The sequence below is a fragment of the Myotis yumanensis genome, unplaced genomic scaffold (assembly GCF_028538775.1).
Source record: "Myotis yumanensis isolate MYYU_CA2020_CCGP unplaced genomic scaffold, mMyoYum1.0.hap1 SCAF_23, whole genome shotgun sequence".
Classification (NCBI taxonomy): domain Eukaryota; kingdom Metazoa; phylum Chordata; class Mammalia; order Chiroptera; family Vespertilionidae; genus Myotis; species Myotis yumanensis.
In genome coordinates this window covers 9,402,017-9,420,735 of record NW_027223774.1, presented here as the reverse complement: position 1 = coordinate 9,420,735, position 18,719 = coordinate 9,402,017, and the positions used below count along the sequence as shown (strand labels likewise).

Sequence of the window (18,719 nt, the reverse complement as noted above, 5' to 3'; positions counted from 1 at the left end):
CGTGCCCTTGACCAGGAATCTAACCCACAACCCTTGGGTCTGCAGGCCGACACTCTAACCACTGAGCAACCGGTCAGGACTGGAGACAATGTACTTTAGCTCTGTCCCTTTAAGATCCCAAGCTTGTCGCTAGGCTCCCAGGATCCCCAGGGAGGGGGTCAGGTGCATCACCTGCGCCCTGGGACCCTACCTCCTGCTGCCCCGCCCAGAGCCATTCTGCAGCACTCACTGGTCTCTGCGCCCAGCTCTGCTCACCTGCTGGTATCTCGGACCCCCCTGAACAGGTAGGAGACCCAGGGCCCCGAGTGACCCTGTCGCATGCAGGTGTCCTCCAAGCCTACCTCCACCTGGCCACAGACCAGCCCCTGAGACCCTGAAACCTAAGCTCCATCCTCAGTAAACAGAGACCCGAGTCCCCCACAACTCTCTCCTCCTGCAGGCTGAGGCGTTCAAACCCCTACACCCCTATCTCTGCAAGACCCGAGACTCAGAGTTCCTCACCCCCTTCTCACTCAGGATCCAAGAGTTCAAGACTCCCATGTCCTTCTCCCCGATAACCCAGCCCCCCAAAGCCTGGCTCCCTCAAAATCCTCAGCATCCGAACCTGCAGGCTTCTCTCTAAAGGAGCAGGAATTTAGACCCACAGGGCCCTCCACCCTCTGGGAATTGGGAGTCTGAACCCCCAGCAGCCTTCTTGCCCAGGACCCGAGTCCCCCTCCTCCCTCAGATCCAGGGGTTCAGCCCCCAGCCCCAGTCCTTCCTTCTGAGCCTCCTGGTGTAAACAACTGTGGAGTCCAGGTGTCCCTGGGGCCCTCGGAGAGGAAGGTACCCCCAGTCCATTCAGAGATCGACATCCTCTGAAGCCGAAGTTGAGGAGGTCTGGGGACTTGGAGAGGTGTCATTTCCCCCCAATTTTTCTGGGGCCCCCTTGGGGAAACAGATAAGGAAATTAACTACGACTCCCAAGAAGCCCCGCGCTCGTGTCCCTTAGCTACGGCGGCCAACGCCCCAGCCTTCAGGGACCTGCAGTAAGGTTCTGCTTTCCCTGGGACAGGGGTCCGCCTGGGGACCAGTAGGCGTGGCCTCCGGTACTGGGCGTGGTCTCTGCGCGGGCGTGGCCCGGGTGGGCGTGGCCCGGGCGTGGGCAGGGACTCGGGGCAACCTCCTGACTGAGCCCCTTCCTTCCGGTTCCCCCGCAGCGACTGGCGTCTTCCAGAGCCATGAGAGCCTTCGGCCCCATCCTCTTCCTCGGCTTCCTCCTCGCTGGGCGGGGTTCCGAGGCCGCGCCTTCGGCCTCACCAGCTGCGGCCTCACCAGCTGCGGGCTCCGACTTCCCAAGGATGGGCCTCCCCTCGGAACCCCGTCTTCCTGCTCCTGAAAATGCCACTCTCGACCAGCCTCACCAGGAACCCCCTGGGATGGCTTCTCCGGAGCCCCCCAAGGCGCCTCATTCGGGTTCCCCTGAGTCCTCTTCCCATAACTTCACTGACACCCCCAACGCTGACCTCCAAGAACCCCCACACCCAGAGTCTCCTGAGACCCCCCAACCTAACTCACTCAACACCCCAATATCAGAACCCCTGGAGACCCCCCAAATTAACCCCTCCCAGATGACACATCCAGAACCTTCTGAGACCCCCTCGTCTGACCTGCCTGAAATTCCACACTCAGAGTCTCCTGAGACCCCCAAACCTAACTCACTCAACACCTCAACATCAGAACCCCTGGAGACCCCCCAAGTTACCCCCTCCCAGATGACACATCCAGAACCTTCTGAGACCCCCACCACTGACCTGCCTGAAATTCCACACCCCAAATCCCCTGAGGCCCCCAAACCTAATTCCTCCAAAACTTTACAATCAGAATTTCCTGGAACCCCGAATCCTGACCCTCCCCAAACTGCACACCAGGAATTCCCAGGGATCCCCAAACTTAACTCCACTGAAATCTCACAGGCAGAGAGCCCTGGTCCTGACCCCACCAAAACCCTTCGCCCCGAAACTCCAAAAATCCATGACCCCAACACCGCTGAGACCCCAAGCACTGAATTCCTTCTGACCCTCCACCCCGACCCTACTGATACCCCCCACCCAGAATCCCATGTTACACACCACCCCGGCCCCACTGAAATCCCCCAATCAAAACTCCCCACAACCCACCACCAAGGTGCCACAGAGATCGCCAAGGACTCTGCCCCTGAAACCTCCACCAGTTCTCACCCAGACACGCCCGCACCCTCTGGGGACCAGGCTACTGCCCTCCACGAGCTGCCCCTGAACCCCGAGCCAGAAACCCCTGCGGCCACCCAGCCCAACTCCCTTAAACTGCCCACCTCTGACTTTCCTGGGACTGTTGAGCCCAAGGCCTCCCAGAGCTCTAGCCCGAAAGGGCCAGATGCCGCTCTTTCCTCCTCCCGGATCGCGGACCCCCCTGCTCCTCCAGGGCCCCCCAATCAGCCGGCCCCTGCCACTCAGCGGGCTCCCCAGCGGCGCAGCGGAGGTGAGAGAGTCAACACTATCATCCTGGTGGAACGAGTGAAGGAGACCGGTGAGGGGCTGGGACCCGGACCCCTGGGTCTGAGGGAGGAGGGACCGGGGGCCTGGACTCCTGGGTCTGAGGGAGGAGGGGCCAGGGGCCTGGACCCCTGGGTCCGAGTGCTGGGGGCCTGGACTCCTGGGTCCGAGGGAGGAGGGGCTGGGGGCCTGGACTCCTGGGTCCGAGGGAGGAGGGGCTGGGGGCCTGGACTCCTGGGTCTGAGGGAGGAGGAGCTGGAGGCCTGGACGCCTGGTCTGAGGGAGGAGGGGCTGGGGGCCTGGACGCCTGGTCTGAGGGAGGAGGGGCTGGGGGCCTGGACCCCTGGGTCAGAGGGAGGAGGAGCTGGGGGCCTGGACTCCTGGGTCAGAGGGAGGAGGAGCTGGGGGCCTGGACTCCTGGGGCCGAGGGAGGAGGGGCTGGGGGCCTGGACCCCTGGGTCTGAAGGAGGAGGGGCTGGGAGCTTAGATTACTTATAACCGGGCTCCTTCCTTTAGGCGTGACCCTGGTGGGACGCCCCCGGGGCGGGGCGGGCGGGGCCCTGTGCCTCTTCTTCGCCGGGACCGGGCTGCTGATCGGCATTTTCCTGCTGCTGTGGTGTCTCTACCGCCGGGCGGCTCGGCACCGGCCCTTCGCACACCACCGGCTTCCAAACGACGGAGACGAGTCGGGTGAGCGGCCCTTACGGTGCCCGCCCGGAGTGCCAGCCGGTTTCCTTTACCCGGTTTCACCTGCACAGGGCGCCCCGCCAACAAGTGCAGGTCCCCCATCCAAGGCCCACAGAAGCCCTGACCCCTCCATGGTCAGGTCCCCCGCCCCGCCCCCGCCCCGTTCTCTATGAAATTTCACACACACAAGCCCAGTGCTTCCCCCAGACCAGCTGGGACGGGCTGCAGGCTCGCAGCTACAGGTCCCTGCAAGCCCCGCCTCCGCCCCGCCCGGGGCCTTGCAAGCCCCGCCCTCTTTCCCTTCAAGCCCCGCCCCTGCCGCGCGGACACCACGCCCCCTCGTCTACACAAGCGCCCTCCCCTCGCCCTTCGATTTGCAAACCCAGCTGCTAAGGACTTTCAGCAGCCTCTCTGGCCAGCGGCCCAGCGGAGGGGGCAGGCTCCTGGCCAGCCCTGGGGTGACCGCGCCCCTCTGCTCCCATAGTCCTGCACCTGGACACTCCCAAGGAGCCGTACGATCTCTACTTTTACGCGCCGGATGCCTGGATCCCTTCACACATCGCCACCAAGCAGCCGCCGCCCACTCCTCCGCTGCCGCCCAAGCTGCCCCCGCCGCCCCGCGGGGACCGCTCCCAGCGCCTGGAGCCGCTCTCCCCGGCCACGCTCCGCGACAACTTCGTGTGAGCCCCTCCCGGCCCCTCCAGAGGAGCGCCATCCTCAGGCATCCTACCATCCCGGCATGCTTTGCTAGTAGCGGTGCCCTCAGATAGAGCCCACGGCAGAGATGCCCTCGCCGAGGCCCAATAAATCACGCGATCCCTCCCTCCTAGCCATCTGCTCTGGCCTGATTCCGGGGGGAGGAGGCCCCTCGAACACCGGGTCTGCAGGAGGGAGGGCTGGGGGCTGGGCCTCCCACCGCCACTGGCCCAAAGAGGAGGCCTGTGTGTGTCCACCAAAGCACTTTATTGGGAGTGGGGCAGGGCAGGGTTTACAGTCACAGAGACAGACACACACAGAGGCACCCTGCCCCGGGGAAGACACCTCTCGCCCCAGCCCCCTTCCCTTTCCTGGGATTCTGTGACTTCTCTTATACGTGTTCTCCAAATTCTAAGCCAAAAGAAAGGTGTCTGAGAGGGTAGCATCCCCGAATTTGAGTCATTTAGCCCCTGAGGGACACGAGAAATGGCCACTGAGAAAATGAGGGTGGTTTGAAACCACCCAGGAGAATAAAGTGCAAGGAGCTGGGGGGAGGGGAGGGGCATGTTGAAACCACCGTGGGGAAGTTCAATGGTGGTGGCTTCAAACCATGGATGAACTTGAGCAGCCACTATTTAACCCTGAAAACTGTGTCCGAAAAAGTGCATAGGGGTGGAGTGAGGCGTACCGATAAACCTGCCGTCTGGGTGGTGTCCCTAGACATTGAGCTAAGCTAGAGAGAAGGTCTTGGGGGATTTGGTGTTTCAGCAGAATCTGCTGGTGGAGGGGAGGGAGGGGTGAAGAGGTTGGAGGGGGTCTTGAAACCACCATTTTCCCTCAGAAACGCTGGTGAGAATCGATCTCTAAAATAGTGGGGATGGGTGATTGGCTAAACCAACCTGAAAAAAAAAATGCAGAATAGATTTAGGAGAGATTTGAAACCTCTAGAGGAAGACCTTGAATTTTTCTGAGAGAAGAGGGGGGGCTGAGTAACTCAGGGTCCCTGGGGTTAATGGAAGGGGAGAAGTTGCCTCAAAACCACAAGAGAGAGTGAGAGACCGAACTGTCCATGGAAATAAAGCCCTGAAAGGAGAGGTTTGGAACCACTGAGGCAAAACAAGTGGAGAAGGGAACCCTTAGGGGAATCTGGGTATCCTTGAAACTGCCATTCGCAGCTTCACTACCCTGAGAGGCAATTGGGAAAGGAAGAGGATTCGACAGCACTGGGAGCAAGGGAGAGTGCTTCCTAGGCCTGAGGCAGGACAGAGAGGACTGGGGGTCCTTGACACTGTCACTCAGGCCAGAGATGTGTGGAATGGAGGTTCTGGAAACTGCCATCCAGTGGGAGGCACGTGGTCAGTAGCCCCGGACAGGGGGTGGGGGTCTTGGGGGCAGCACTGTGCTGTGTATGGCCCCATAGGAGGGAGGGGGAGCAGGGGGTGCCCCAGGGGGCTCAGCCTCATCCTCCATTTCGCTTTCATCACTGCCGGCCAGCTGGTCGTGGCCAACAAAGCCACACTTCTCCTCGCTCATCTCCTCAGGCTCCGCCCACGGCTGCTTCTCTCCGGAAGCGAAGATCCCATAGAAGATGACCCCTCCATAGTGCACCAGCGAGGCGATTAGGAACACGTACTGCCACTCCTCCCGAGTCTGTTGGAGGCCAGAGAAACAAGAAGTGAGGGGAGAGTTTTAGCTCAGTGGATAGAGCGTCGGCCTGCGGACTGGCCTGCGGACTGAAGGGTCCCAGGTTCGATTCTGACCAAGGGCACGTGCCTGGGTTGTGGGCTCGATCCCCAGTGGGGGGCGTGCAGGAGGCAGCCGATCAATGATTCTCTCTCATCATTGATGTTTCTATCTCTCTCTCCCTCTCCCTTCCTCTCTGAAAAATAAATAAAAATATATTTAAAAATAAATAAAAATATATTTAAGAGAGAGAGAGCCCTAGAGGGATAGGGGAGGCCCAGAGAAAGGGAGACAGGTCCAGAGAGAAGCTGAAAGACACCTGCAGGGGCCAGGGGTGGAGCCCAGGGAGCCACCGAGCACAGCGGTGGGGGGCCAATGGGTCAGGGCGAAGGCACCCACCTTGTGCTTGGTCATGGCGCCCACGATGATGGGGCACACCATGCCCGACAGCGTGCCCACGCCGTTGGAGATGCCCATGAGGATGCTGGCATAGCGCGGGGCGATGTCCAGGTGGTTCACATTGAAGCCTGACGAGATGAGCCCGGAGGCGGCACGCCTGAGTCCCCCTCCAGTGACTCCCTCTGAGCCGTCCCTCCCCGCCTCCCCCTCCCCGCTGCTCCTCCTAGTCCGCCTTTTGCGTGGCTGGGAGGCCCCCTTCCTGAGCCAGAAAGCTCCCCACGGCGCAGTCCAGACTCCCCCCAAGCTGCCGACCCGCGGTTCTCACCAGAGATGGCGAAGCCGCTGAAGCCCACGGCGAGGACCAGGAAGGAGATGGCCACGCCCTTGGAGTGCGAGTAGCCCACCACCAGCAGCAGCGTGGCTTCCATGCCGAAGCCTGCGGAGGGCCCTCACCTGAGTGCCGGCGGCCCGCGCCATCTCTCCAAACCTAAGCCCGCCCGCCCCACCCTCCTCTGTCCGCCCCACCCTCCTCTGCCCGCCCCACCCTCCTCTGTCCGCCCCAGCCAGTCCCTGGCTTTGCCCCTCCCACCAGCGCCAGCCAGAAGCCTGGCCCCGGACACCCGAGCACACGAGCTCCAGGCCTCAGCCCTGCCTCCGTGGCCCCACCCCCTGACCAGGCCACGCCCCCAAGATGCAGGGTCCCAGCCCCACCCCCGCACCTTCACCCCTTCCCTCTCTGTCCACACCCCGAGGGCAGTAGCCGCCTGGACCGCGTCTCTCCAGGTCCCCCACTCACAGCCCCTCTTCCCCGCGCTTCCAGCCCAACTAGGTCTCGCCTCTGCTCCACCTGCGCAGTCATCCACGCTGCCCCTCGAGCCCGGGACTTATGTCCCAGTCTCATCTTGACTCCGCCTTTCTGGACACACCCCTGTTCGGCCCTCGGACCCCACCTACCCCTTCGTGGACCCGCCCCCGGATGTGCCCCACGGCGCTCTTGCCCCGGCCCCGGCTGTCCCCGACCCCACTCACCCCCGCAGTTCATCAGTTTGCGCACGTTGGTGGTGGACATGATACGGCGGGTCCTCAGGAAGTCGGCGATCTGGCCACCGATGGGCACGATGATGGTCATGACCAGGTGGGGCAACGCCGACACCAGGCCCACCTGCGCGGGGGGGAGGACAGGGCCGGCGCTCAGGGCGTCTCCACCCGGTTCCTGCGCACCGGCTCCTCCCTGTCCCTCATTCCACGCCCTTGGGACCATCGCTCCGCTCCTTCTGTCTCAGCCCCGCCGCGCCCCCCGCCCTCCCCCCTCCCCCCACCCGACCCCAGGTCCAACCTTGCTGATCTCGAAGCCGAACACTTCTTCGAAATAGGCGGGCTGGGAGATGAGGAGCAGGTAGAACGTCCAGCTGCGGCAGAAGTTGGCCACGATGATGGCGTAGACGGGCATGGAGGTGAAGAAGCGCCGCCAGGGTGCTTTAAACTTCTGTGGGGGCGAGAGCAGGGGCCGCTGAGACAGGACCCAGGGGCTCTCCGTGTCCCTTCAGGAGCCTCACGACAGTCCCGCAGAGACCCCGGTTTCCCCACTTCATTAAAACCCCCAGGGGCGCCAGCCCATGTCCCTGCGGGGCCCTGCACCCTAGCCTCTATGCAGCGGTTCTCAACCTGTGGGTCGCGACCCCTTTGGCGGTCGAATGACCCTTTCACAGGGGTCGCCTAAGACCATTCTGCAGATCAGATATTTACATTACGATTCATAGCAGTAGCAACATTACAGTGATGAAGTAGCAACGAAAATAATTTTATGGTTGGGTCACCACATGAGGAACTGTATTTAAAGGGCCAGAAGGTTGAGAACCGCCGCGAGTGACACTTCAGGAATGCAGGCTCCTGATTTACAGTGGCCCCTCCGGTTCGCATGTGCCCGGCCTCGGTGACCCTCAGGGACCCTTAAGGGTGGGCCCAGGAATCTTCCCATTCAATATCGACTCCTACATCTAGCCTCACCCACCACCAGGTCTAAGCAAAACCCCACATTCTAATCCCGCCTCTGCTGGTTTGACCACGCCCACCAGTGGCCCCGCCCCCAACACCTGCTAATCGGGCCCGCCCCCGGCGTTAACCCCGCCTCCCAGGTTCTGGTCCCGCCCACTGGGCGTTCCCATCAGGTCTCCCGAGTCGGGGAAAGCACCACGATCTACACGCTGTGCGGGTTCTAAGCCCCCTTTCTCCTGCCTCCCTGCTTGGATCTCTCTCCCCGCCCCACCGCGCCCCCACCCCGCAGGCTTGGCTCGGACCGTGAGGGGGTTCATGAGTTTGGCGCTCTCGCCGATGGCTTCTTCGATGTACTTGCGCTCCTCTTCTGAAATGCTGGGGTGCAGCGCCGGGGACTCATAAGAGACGAGCAGCCAGAACAGGTACCAGAAGATCCCGAAGCTGCCTGGAGGGGGTCAGGAGGGGGATGGAAGCGAGGTGACGACCGGCCTCGCTCTGGCCCAGCACCCCCCGAACCCCGGCGCCCGGGCCCCTCACCGTAGACGTAGAACACAGAGCTCCAGCCTGAGTACTGCACCAGGACCCCGGCGAGAGGCATGGCCACCACCGCCCCGGCGTAGGAACCTGATGGGGGGGGGGGGGTGCGGGAGAGAGAGCAGACCTAGCTACCCCCCCGGATCCAGGGGTTCGAACCCCCAGCCTCATCTTTTCGGGACACAAAAGTGCAAGCCACAGCCCCTCCTTCCACAGATATCCGGCCAGTGCCCAACCCCCTCCTTCCCCCAACCCCCTCCTCTTTCAGACCCACAAATCTAAATCCCAGCACCTTCCTCTCACCGCAAAAGGCTGTGGTCGCCAGGCGGCTCCGCTCTAAGGGAGGGGCCCATTTGCTCCAGATCCCGTGGCAGGCGGGGTAAGTGACCCCCTGGGGAGAAGAAAGCCAAAGTCAAGGAGAAGAGGTTGGCCCTATCTGGTTTGGCTCAGCCTGCGGACTGAAGGGTCCCGGGTTCGATTCCGGTCAAGGGCACATGTCCGGGGTGCGTGTTCGATTCCCAGTAGGGGGCGTGCAAGAGGCAGCCGATCAATGATTCTCTCATCATTGATGTTCCTATTTCTCTCTTCCTCTCCCTTCCTCTCTGAAATCAATATATATATTGGTTCCCCATAAATATATATATATATTTAAAGGCAAATATATTTATAGCGGGACTTTACCTCCACCAACCCCTGCAGGATCCGCACGAAGATGACACAGCCATAGTGGACGCGGGCAGCAGAGGGGATCAGCATGTTCAGAGTGGATGTAGCAACAATAGCAAAGCCGAAAACCCTGATGGGAAGAGTCCGTGGCTATCCCACCATGCATAGGATTCTGCTCTCTCTGCCCACAGCAGAACCCGCTTCCCCACAAGCCCAGGCCCCACCTTCTCTCTGGACCCCCACCTTTCACAACCACAAGCCCCGCCTTCCTCTAAGACCCCACCGCCAGGCTCCTCCCATGGTCCAAAGTCAGCCCCCCAAATGCCAGGTCACACTCTCTAACTCCACCCACGCAACTGTAGTTCCCGCCCAACTTGAGAAACCCCACCCCGACCCGTACCTGTTGGCTGCGAATTTTTGGCAGATAAATCCCCCGGGAATCTGGGTGACAATGTAGCCCCAGAAAAAGGAGCCGTGTATGAGGCCAACAGTCTCTGGATCCCAGTTGAACTGAGCTTTCTGTGGGCCGAAAAGCACATCAAACCAGTCGCCGGAATGTGCCCCCCCACCACCACCACCAATCAGCACCCACAGACTTAGTCCCTTGGCCAATCCGCAGCAAGGATCCCCTCTCTGGCCCCGCCTATCAGAGCTCAAGCCATCCCTCCCTCCGTCCAGACCGAACTAGGCTTCTCCACGTTGTTAGGGCCTGTGCTACCTTAGCAACGGGGCCTATTGCTGCCTAGACCCCTCATCTGCCTGTGGCCCTGCCTCAGTGCCCCTGCTCTGAATGTCTAGGGACCCATATCCGGGGTGGCGATTCTTTCTCTACTTCTGACCAACTTAGGAACTGTTTGCCCAGTAACCTGGACGAGTTCTAGTCAAGGACAAGAAGTAGCCAAAGGGGTCGGCCTGATTGGAAGGGAGCTAGAGGCGGAGGAGACCACAGCCATAATCAGAACTTTGTTTTCTGAGACAGAGGCATGGCCTACCCGGAAATTAAAATAGGGAGAAAGTCCAGCGGGTGTGGCTCAGTGGATTGAACGTTGTCCCATGGACCCAAGAGGTCCCAGGTTCGATTCCCAGTCAGGGCACATGCTCAGGTTGCAATGTTTCTATCTCTCTATCTCTCCCTCTTCCTTCCTCTCTATCTAAAAATCAATAAAAACATATTTTATTTTTTTTAAATATATTTTTATTGATTTTAGAGAGGAAAGGAGAAAGAGAGAGAGAGAGAAACATCAATGATGAGAGAGAATCATCAACCGGCTGCCTCCTGCAAGCCCCCTACTGGGGATCAAGCCCGAAACCCGGGCATGTGCCCCTGACCAGAATTGAACCCAGGACCCTTCAATCTGCAGGCTGACGCTCTATCCACTGAGCCAAACCAGCCAGGGCTAAAAACATATTTTTTAAAAAGAGGAAAAAAGTCTGATGTGAGGTGGGATTTAGGTAATGGCCATAGCAGACGAAGCGGGATTTAGCAGGGGTAGCGCTTCAGAAAAGTCAGGATTAAAACTCGGTGGGGATGCCCAACTGCTATGGCTCAGTGATTGAGCGTTAACCCATGAACCAGGAGGTCACGGTTTGATTCCTGTTCAGAGCACATGCCTGGGTTGCGCTCGATCCCCAGTAGGGGGCGTGCAGGAGGCAGCCGATTGATGATTCTCATCATTGATGTTTCTATCTCTCTCTCCCTCTCTGAAATCAATAAAAAATATATTTTTAAAAATTCAGTGGGGCCGAAACCGGTTTGGCTCAGTGGATAGAGCGTCGGCCTGCGGACTGAAAGGTCCCGGGTTCGATTCCGGCCAAGGGCATGTACCTGGGTTGTGGGCACGTCCCCAGTGGGAGATGTGCAGGAGGCAGCTGATCGATGTTTCTCTCTCATCGATGTTTCTAACTCTCTATCTCTCTCCCTTCCTGTCTGTGAAAAATCAATAAAATATATTAAAAAAAAAAATTCAGTGGGGAGCTTATGATGGGACTGGGATGAAGATGTGACCCTGGCACAGGTGTGGGACGCGGGTGGAGCAAAAGTTGCTAGGAGGCCCAAAATGGACAAGGGGCAACACATAGGGAACCTAAAGCTGGGGCCCAGTCCTCATTTTGGTTTTAGGGACCTGATCTCAATAGGGGCGGAGCTTCATGTAGATCAGGGCGGGGCTTAGGAAAGAAGATCCCGGAGACAAGTCAGAGGAGAGGGGGCAGCGCAGATGGGCGGGGCTACTCGGGGTGTGGCGTGGAGGGGGCGTGGCCTGGGTTGCGCCGGATGGAAATGACGTCATCAGGGGCGTAGGCGACACCACGGCCCCCGCCCTGCGCTACCTGCACCACCAGGTGGCCGTTGCGATGGGTCGTGCTGTTGTTGACCATGGAGACGATGGCCACGCCCAGGTTGCAGCGGATGCCAAAGCTGATGCAGAAGCCCAGGCCGCTCATGATGGCGATGATGTAGCGGCGCGGGAGGCCGAAGCAGGTGCAGTCCACCACCGGCGGGTCCCGCGTCTGCGTCGTGACCGGGCGGCCGTCGGCACTCAGCTCCAGCGTCTCCGCGCCTTCCTGCCGCTTCTCCAGGAGCCTGCGGGGCGGCAAGACTCAGACTCGGCCCAGGGCCCCCGCCCCCTCCTCCCCGCACCACGGGAGTTCAGGGCCAAACCTCCTGCTTGAAAAAGACCCGGGATTTTCACTGAGCTCGTGTTCCCCGTCTTCCTTCCTAGGAGTCCAGCTTCTCTCCCCAGGACCCAGGATCCAGGAGCCCCTACCCCCTCCCCGCCCCCCTCAGACCAGGAATTCCACGCCCCCGCCCCTCCTCCCCCAGACTCAGGTGTCCAAGTCCTCGGGTCCCTTCTCTCCCACCTGCCATCTCTCAACTCAGCTGTTTTACACCCTCACTTCCCTTTGCGGTCCAACAGCCTGTGCCCCACCCCCCACCCCAAGGCCCAGGCTCTCTCTAGCCCCCTCCCCCAGATACGAGTCTATTTGAGGAAGCAAAAGGCGCTAAGGAGATGCTTCAGCAAAGGTGTCAGCAGAACAGATGCTTCTCAGCCACGTCTGCTTGCATGCCGACGCCCCTCCCCCTGCCTCTATGGCTGCCCTCCTGCCCCCGGGCCCCAGGTGTGGGGCTGACAGCCAGCTGACTCCGTTCAAGCCACCAGCAGCCCATTCCTAGGGCCTCGGGGGTGGGGAGACTTCCGGGACCCTGGACTCCAGCAGTGCAGCCGGGCATCCCTGGGGAGCCTGGAGTTCAGGCTGTCAGCCTAGGGGATGGGGAGGGGGGTGGTGGGTGGTGTCCTGGCAAGGGACAGATGGCCCTGGTGGGGGACTTGGCTGGGTCCCCAGCGAGCCTGTCGCCCCCGCCCGTTCTGGATCAGGGATTGAGGCTGTGATGACGGAGACGGGTAGGATAGTTGGAGAGCCACCTCCAAGCCACAGGGAGGCTGCGGGAAGAGGTGTCCAGAGGTGTGGACAGACCCACAGGGAGGCTAAGGAAGAAGGTCAGAGGCACAGAAGGAAGTGAGAGACCCAGAGAGATGGGGTCGGAGACCCAGAGACACAAGCAGAGAATAAGATAGGGGGACCCACCCCAGGAGAAGGGGGGACAGAGCAGTGACCCAAAAGGGAGGGGACAGAGACCAGAGGCAGGGGACAGGAACCCAGGGGAGAGGATGTAGATACAGGAAACCCGAGCGTTGAACGATGAAGAGACTAGGATGCCGAGGAGAAGGGCTGGGGCTGTGATTGGTGAGGTGCGGCTCCTCTCCGAGGCGGGGAAGCAGCCAGAGGATCCGGCTGGATCCCAGGAAGGGGCCAGAACAGATGGAGGCGAGGGAGACTGGGACGGGGGAGGAGAGAACAGCCAGACGGCCTGGGGGGAGGCGGTGGAAGAGATTCGAGAACACAGCCACCCTCCCGATCCTAGAACTTAAGGAGAAGGGAGGAGGAATGGTAAGAAACGGATGGGGCGGGGGGGGGGGGGGGGGGGGGGAGTGGGGGAGTGGACCAACCCCAGGGGGTGAGGAATGAGACCCTGAGACAGCTGGAGAGAGGGGGGAGGGAGCCCCCGGAATGAATCCTACAGGGTGGTAGGGGCTGCCCACTCCCGTCAGAACCTGTCAGCCAATGAGATTAGACTTTGACCCAGGTGGGTATCAGATGCTATTTGACCCTGAAACTCAAGAAGTGATTGCGGCCGCAGCTAAAACCAACATCAAGGCGGTCCCGCCTCGGGGCCTGTGTCTGCTCCTCTCGGCTCCCTCCCCGTCCGCTCCCCCAGACCTCTGTCCCCTTTGTCCCTTAGCTTCTCTCTCCTCTTCCCAGAGTACAACTAAGGAAACTGAGGCACAGACAGTGAAAGCAGCGCGTCCAAGGTCACCCGCGAGAAGAGTGATGGGGCCTGCTCGCGTCCTGGCCCCAGCATCACCAGCCCAGGGCCAGGCACTCAGAGAAGGCCCCGTGGCTCCTGGTCTCGCCTCCATCCCTCCCGCCACCCCACCCCCCCTTCTTGTCCCTAGTCGCCTAGTTTACGTCTGTTTCCTGGTCTGGGGGAGCGTCCCCACCCACTGGAGCTGGAGCTGCATGCATCTCTAGGAAAACCCGCAGCCTCCAGCGCAGGCGGGGAGGGGCTGGCCTGGGTTGAATGATGGCTCAGCCACCAATGCCTCCCTCTTCTCCAGCTGAGCCTCAGTTTCCCCAGCTTCGTCTAGAGCAGCGGTTCTCAACCTGTGGGTCGCGACCCCTTTGGCGGTCGAACGACCCTTTCACAGGGGTCGCCTGAGACCATCGGAAAACACATATATAATTACATACTGTTTTTTGTGATGAATCACCATGCTTTAATTATGTTCAATTTGTAACAATGAAATTGGGGGTCACCACAACATGAGGAAATGTATTAAAGGGTCGCGGCATTAGGAAGGTTGAGAACCACTGGTCTAGAGGACCGAGTGGGGGTTGTGTCCAACACAGAGCATCTCCCTTGACTCCAACCATCACAGTGAACCCCAGGATTCCTCCTTGACTGTGCTGGCAGGAGCGCTGGGCTTGTGGTGCCCGGGGGCCTGGGAGGCAGCTCAGGGCGGGGGTGAGAGTAAGGCAGGGCCCCAGCGAGAGAAAGGCAGACGCAGATGAGAGGCTGAGGGGCTCAGGGGCTGAGACGGAGGGAGGGGGCCTGAGGGACACACCTCTCCCCTGCAGCACCCCCAGCCCCGCCTCCATCAGCACGTCTCTCCCTCTGTCTCCTGACTTCTCACGGAGGTATTTTGAGAAACTCGTGAAAGGAGGCGAGAAAAAGGGTGGGGAGGGGCTGGGAGATTGGGAGAAGCAGGGGTGGGGTTATCTCAGCTCCCCACCGCCTCCCCGCTGCGTGCCATCCTCCGGCCTCCTCCCTTCTGTCCACCCTCCTTCCCATCTCCCCTGTTACTAGAGGGTGAGGGGCCTTGGAGCCGGGAGGTGATCTACAGCAAGCAGGACTAGCGTTAGACTTAGAGAAGGACTTGCATGGCCTAGTGAGATGGACGCAGGGCCACTAACCCCGGGGTCAGGGCTGTGGGCACGGCCGGGCCCCAGGGAAGGGCAGCGGAGATGCTGGGGCTCGCTCCTCCCGCCCGGGCCGGGTATTTTTAGGTCTCACCGCAGATGAGTAATTTCTCTGACTTGGAGCCAAGGCTGGGGTTGGGGGTGAGGGACTGGAGGGAGGCGCTCGGCCTGCCCTGGGGACACCCGGGTCACTGGGGTCATCGCCCTGGCCGGTAGGAGTCCCCCTGAGCTCTAGCCCACATCCTTGGGGAGGTCTCATGTGGGGCCTGCAGCTACCTTCCCCCCAGAGGCCCCGGACACCCCGGCTTCTCCCTCCCAGCTTAACTCGCCCCCAAGGACCAGAACCCCTGGGCCCCAATCCGCTTTAACTTCAGATTAAACGCTCTGAGTGACGGAGACGGAGATAGACAGAGTGATGGAGAGACCCAGGGTAGTGGGGTGAACACCCAGGGAGAGGACAGAGACCCCAAGAAGAGAGACCGAGACCCCGAGAGGGGGGCAGAGACCCCGAGAGGGAGGCAGAGACCCCGAGAGGGGAGTTGATAGAGATCTAGTGAGAGCCAGAGTCACAGAGAGGACAGAGACTCCGAGATAAAGGGGACTAGAGACCCAGAGAGAGGGGCCCAGAGGTGCAGCGAAAGGACGCGGAGAGTAGAGGGGTGAACAGATCCCCAGACGTGGGACAGGGGTGTAGAGACCCAGACAGAGGGGAACGTACAGACCCAGAGAAAAGGGTCCAGACTGGGGTGGGGTGGGGTGGGGCCAAAAGAATAAACCAGGTGATGAGCGAGACAGAACCATGGACAGCGGCGCCGTCGGAGGCGGAGGGAGAAAACTGGACAGATGGGTGGACACCCCCCCTCCCCGCATCCGCGTATCGCCCGTCCATCTCTGGGTCTGCGCCCGGGTCGGCATGAGCGTCCTCTGCGGACCTTGCCCTCTTCCCCGCCCAGGACCCGCACCCAGCTCACCGGTGCAGCCGCCCGAGGGCGCGACCCGCTAGCTTCCGAAACTCCTCCTTGTGGAACTGCATGGTGGCTGCCCCCGCGGCGGGGACCCCCCGCCGATCCCCCCGCCCGCGGGCCCGGGCGGCCGCGTCCGGGTTCCCGGGGTCCGCCCCGGCCCGGCCGGCCCCGCAGCTCCGCTCGGGGGGGAAGGAGGCTGCGAGTGAGGCGGCCGAGGGGCTGTCACTGAACTCAGCCTCGGGGGCGGGGCGAGGCGAGGCCCCGCCCACCCCATCCCCGCTAGACCCTCCCCTGGCTTTATAAGCCGGCCCGGCCCCGCCCTTCCACTCCTGGACCACATCCCTGGGTTTGAACTCACTCCAGTTGCATCGCCCCAGCTCGGTCCCTGCTCAGAGTTACTCTCCCTCATCCCATCCCCGCCCCTGGCTCCTTGTAGCGCTTCCCTGAGACGTGTCCCCCACCCCACTCCCCTGCCTTTCATCTCATCCCCGCATTTTCCTCCCTTTCAGGGCCATCTTACTGGAGTCTCCTTCCGCGTTTCATCCTCAGTCTTCTCCCTCCTAGATTCTGCACCCTCCAGGTGCACATCTCGCCCCCCGGATTCCACCCCCATCCTGTATCATCGCCCCCGGTTCCAACACCCTCATTCAAAAGGTTCTCTTCTCCTGCAGGGAATTCTTTCCCCCGAATGCCAACTCCCATCTCCATTCACGCCTTGTCCCCTCTATTCTTCCCCATCCAGTTTCTTCCCCTTTGAAGTCCATCCACATGTTCCCATCATCCCTCTTTGGAATTCCATTCCCCTCCTGTTGGTTTTTCCTTTGCACGCACCCGGCTCCCAGGTCCTTGACCTCCAGTTTCCTTCCCCTCTGAGTCCCATCCCCGACTGTGATACTGCCCCCCTCCGGCCGTCGCCAGTTTCGCCCCCAATAATTTAGTCCCCACTTTGGAATCTGTCCAGCACTCTCAGTGCTGTCTCCGCCCCCTGAGTTCAGGCCCTTCCCTCTGGGATCTGCCCCGCCCCCTTCGTTCTGACTCCACCCCCTGCATCCAGCCCCGCCCCTTAGGGTTGAACCCAGACTTTTGGTCTGTGCGCCCGGCCCCTCTCCCCGACGCTGAGGCCATCTCCAGATCCAGGCCCCAGGAGGGTGCTTCCTTCACCACCGCCTCTCTGCCTCGGGCCGCAAATGCATTCGGGATTAAATTTTCATGATGTGGCGCAGGCCCGCCGCGGGGTGGGGGGAACAGCCGGCGTGGCGGACGGCGCCACGGACCCGGTGTCCCGCAGCCACTGCCCGCCGCAGCCTCTCCATGGGGGTCTGGGTCTCACAGTGTTGCCTGTGTTTGAAACCCCCCGGGTCCCCGGGGAGGAGGGGGCTGGGGGCTGGACTCCTGGGCCAGGGAGGAGCCAGTAGCCCGCGGAGCCGTCCACACGCGCCACCCTGTGGCAGCAGAATCCTCGGCCCGGGTGCGGAGGCGGCGGCCGGGGCTCCGGGCCAGGTGCGAAGGTGGAGCAGATGGTGAGGAGGAGGGAGTGGGAAGAGGGCCCAGCCGCTGCCAAATCCCGTGCATTCGCCGGAGCTATCACCATGGAGACAGGGGACGGCAGAAAGGACCCAGCCCCACACTTCTTAGGACTTAAGAATGTGTTCTTCCGTCCCACGGAGAGTCCCCATGAGAACTACAAGTCCCAGCGGCCGCTGGATCTCACTGTTTGCTTCGGAAGGGCCGCTTACTTCGAGGGTCGCTGGGAGTTGTAGTTCTGAGGATGCCTTGCGCCATCTAGTGGACACGACGCCTACATTAGCTCCTTCAGATGCTGAGACCCTATCCCACCTTTTCCACTTCTCACCACGTCTCCCTCTACCCACCCAATTCAACTCCGTTCCAGTCACACTGGACTCTTTTGTTGTTTTTTTAATATATATATTTTTTCTATTTTTATTGATTTCAGATAGGAAGGGAGAGGGAGAGAGAGATAGAAACATCAATGATCAGAGAGAATCATTGATCGGCTGCCTCCTGCCAGCCCCCCACTGGGGATCGAGCCTGCAACCCAGGCATGTGCCCTTGGCCAGAATCGATCCCGGGACCCTTCAGTCCACAGGCCGACGCTCCATCCACTGAGCCAAACCGGCCAGGGCCACACTGGACTCTTTACTGCTCTTCCAATTTACCACTGACATTCCTCCATTTACTTATGCACCTAGGACTATGGAAAAAGGAGAGGGGTTGGCCATCATTAATTCAACAAATATTTGAGTTCCGACTAGGTGTTAGGCATTGTCACACCATAGGAGACACAGCTATAAGAGTAACACTGGGTATTGGGGGCTCCCAGAGGGGGATTCTAACTCCGCCAGGGTAGATCAGAGAAAACCGGAAGGTTGAAAAGCTTTCCAGGGAAAGCTCAGAAAAGGGATGGCTGGGTGGGGAGGCGGATAAGGATGGCAGGAGGGAGTGTAGCCACCTCAGGGGAATCGGCACTTGCAGAGCGGGGAAGTGAGGAAGTTTGGTGTGACTGACTTGAAGTACAATTCCAGGAATGGGCAGCTTGTCAGGACAGGGGTAGGAGAGGGTAGAGACGATGGTATGGATCAGATCACCAAAGGGCTCTGGAACATCCCTGGTGAGGGGGAGGCAATTAGAAACTTCCCAGGTGGACTAGAGAGGCGGTACTTAGTAGAAGGGACAGTAGAGACTAAGAAAAAGTTTCAAAAAATGGTGTGGTCAAGACACTCTCCAGTATGACTAGGCCCGTGGTCGGCAAACTGCAGCTCGCGAGCCACATGCGGCGCTTTGGCCCCTTGAGTATGGCTCTTCCTAAGCCTTAGGAGTACCCTGATTAAGTTCATAACAATGTATCTACCTATATAGTTTAAGTTTAAAAAATTTGGCTCTCAAAAGAAATTCCAATCGTTGTACTGTTGATATTTGGCTCTGTTGACTAATGAGTTTGCCGACCACTGGACTAGCCAGCGAGAGGGAGGGAGAGGTCCAAATGAGGCCTGAAGGCCAGACCGTGCCCTGGCTGGTGTGGCTC

At 60.4% G+C, this 18,719-nt stretch overlaps 2 protein-coding genes across 2 annotated transcripts; one reads left to right on the top strand and one right to left on the bottom strand.

The window, feature by feature from the left end:
• The first annotated feature begins 1,220 nt into the window (after nucleotides 1-1,220).
• On the top strand, nucleotides 1,221-3,884 carry GFY (golgi associated olfactory signaling regulator). The gene is made up of 4 exons (XM_070402009.1): nucleotides 1,221-1,617; nucleotides 1,762-2,547; nucleotides 3,030-3,203; nucleotides 3,685-3,884. Exons 1-4 carry the CDS (start codon nucleotides 1,221-1,223, stop codon nucleotides 3,882-3,884), a joined length of 1,557 nt encoding a protein of 518 aa, XP_070258110.1.
• A 260-nt stretch (nucleotides 3,885-4,144) lies between these two features.
• SLC17A7 (solute carrier family 17 member 7) lies at nucleotides 4,145-15,866 on the bottom strand. Its single transcript, XM_070402007.1, has 12 exons — nucleotides 15,683-15,866; nucleotides 11,502-11,754; nucleotides 9,574-9,692; nucleotides 9,189-9,303; nucleotides 8,811-8,898; nucleotides 8,511-8,597; nucleotides 8,276-8,418; nucleotides 7,315-7,464; nucleotides 7,008-7,140; nucleotides 6,304-6,414; nucleotides 5,979-6,106; nucleotides 4,145-5,546 (listed from the first exon to the last, which is right to left on the bottom strand). Exons 1-12 carry the CDS (start codon nucleotides 15,742-15,744, stop codon nucleotides 5,253-5,255), a joined length of 1,683 nt encoding a protein of 560 aa, XP_070258108.1. The 5' UTR covers nucleotides 15,745-15,866; the 3' UTR covers nucleotides 4,145-5,252.
• Between the last annotated feature and the right edge of the window lie 2,853 nt (nucleotides 15,867-18,719).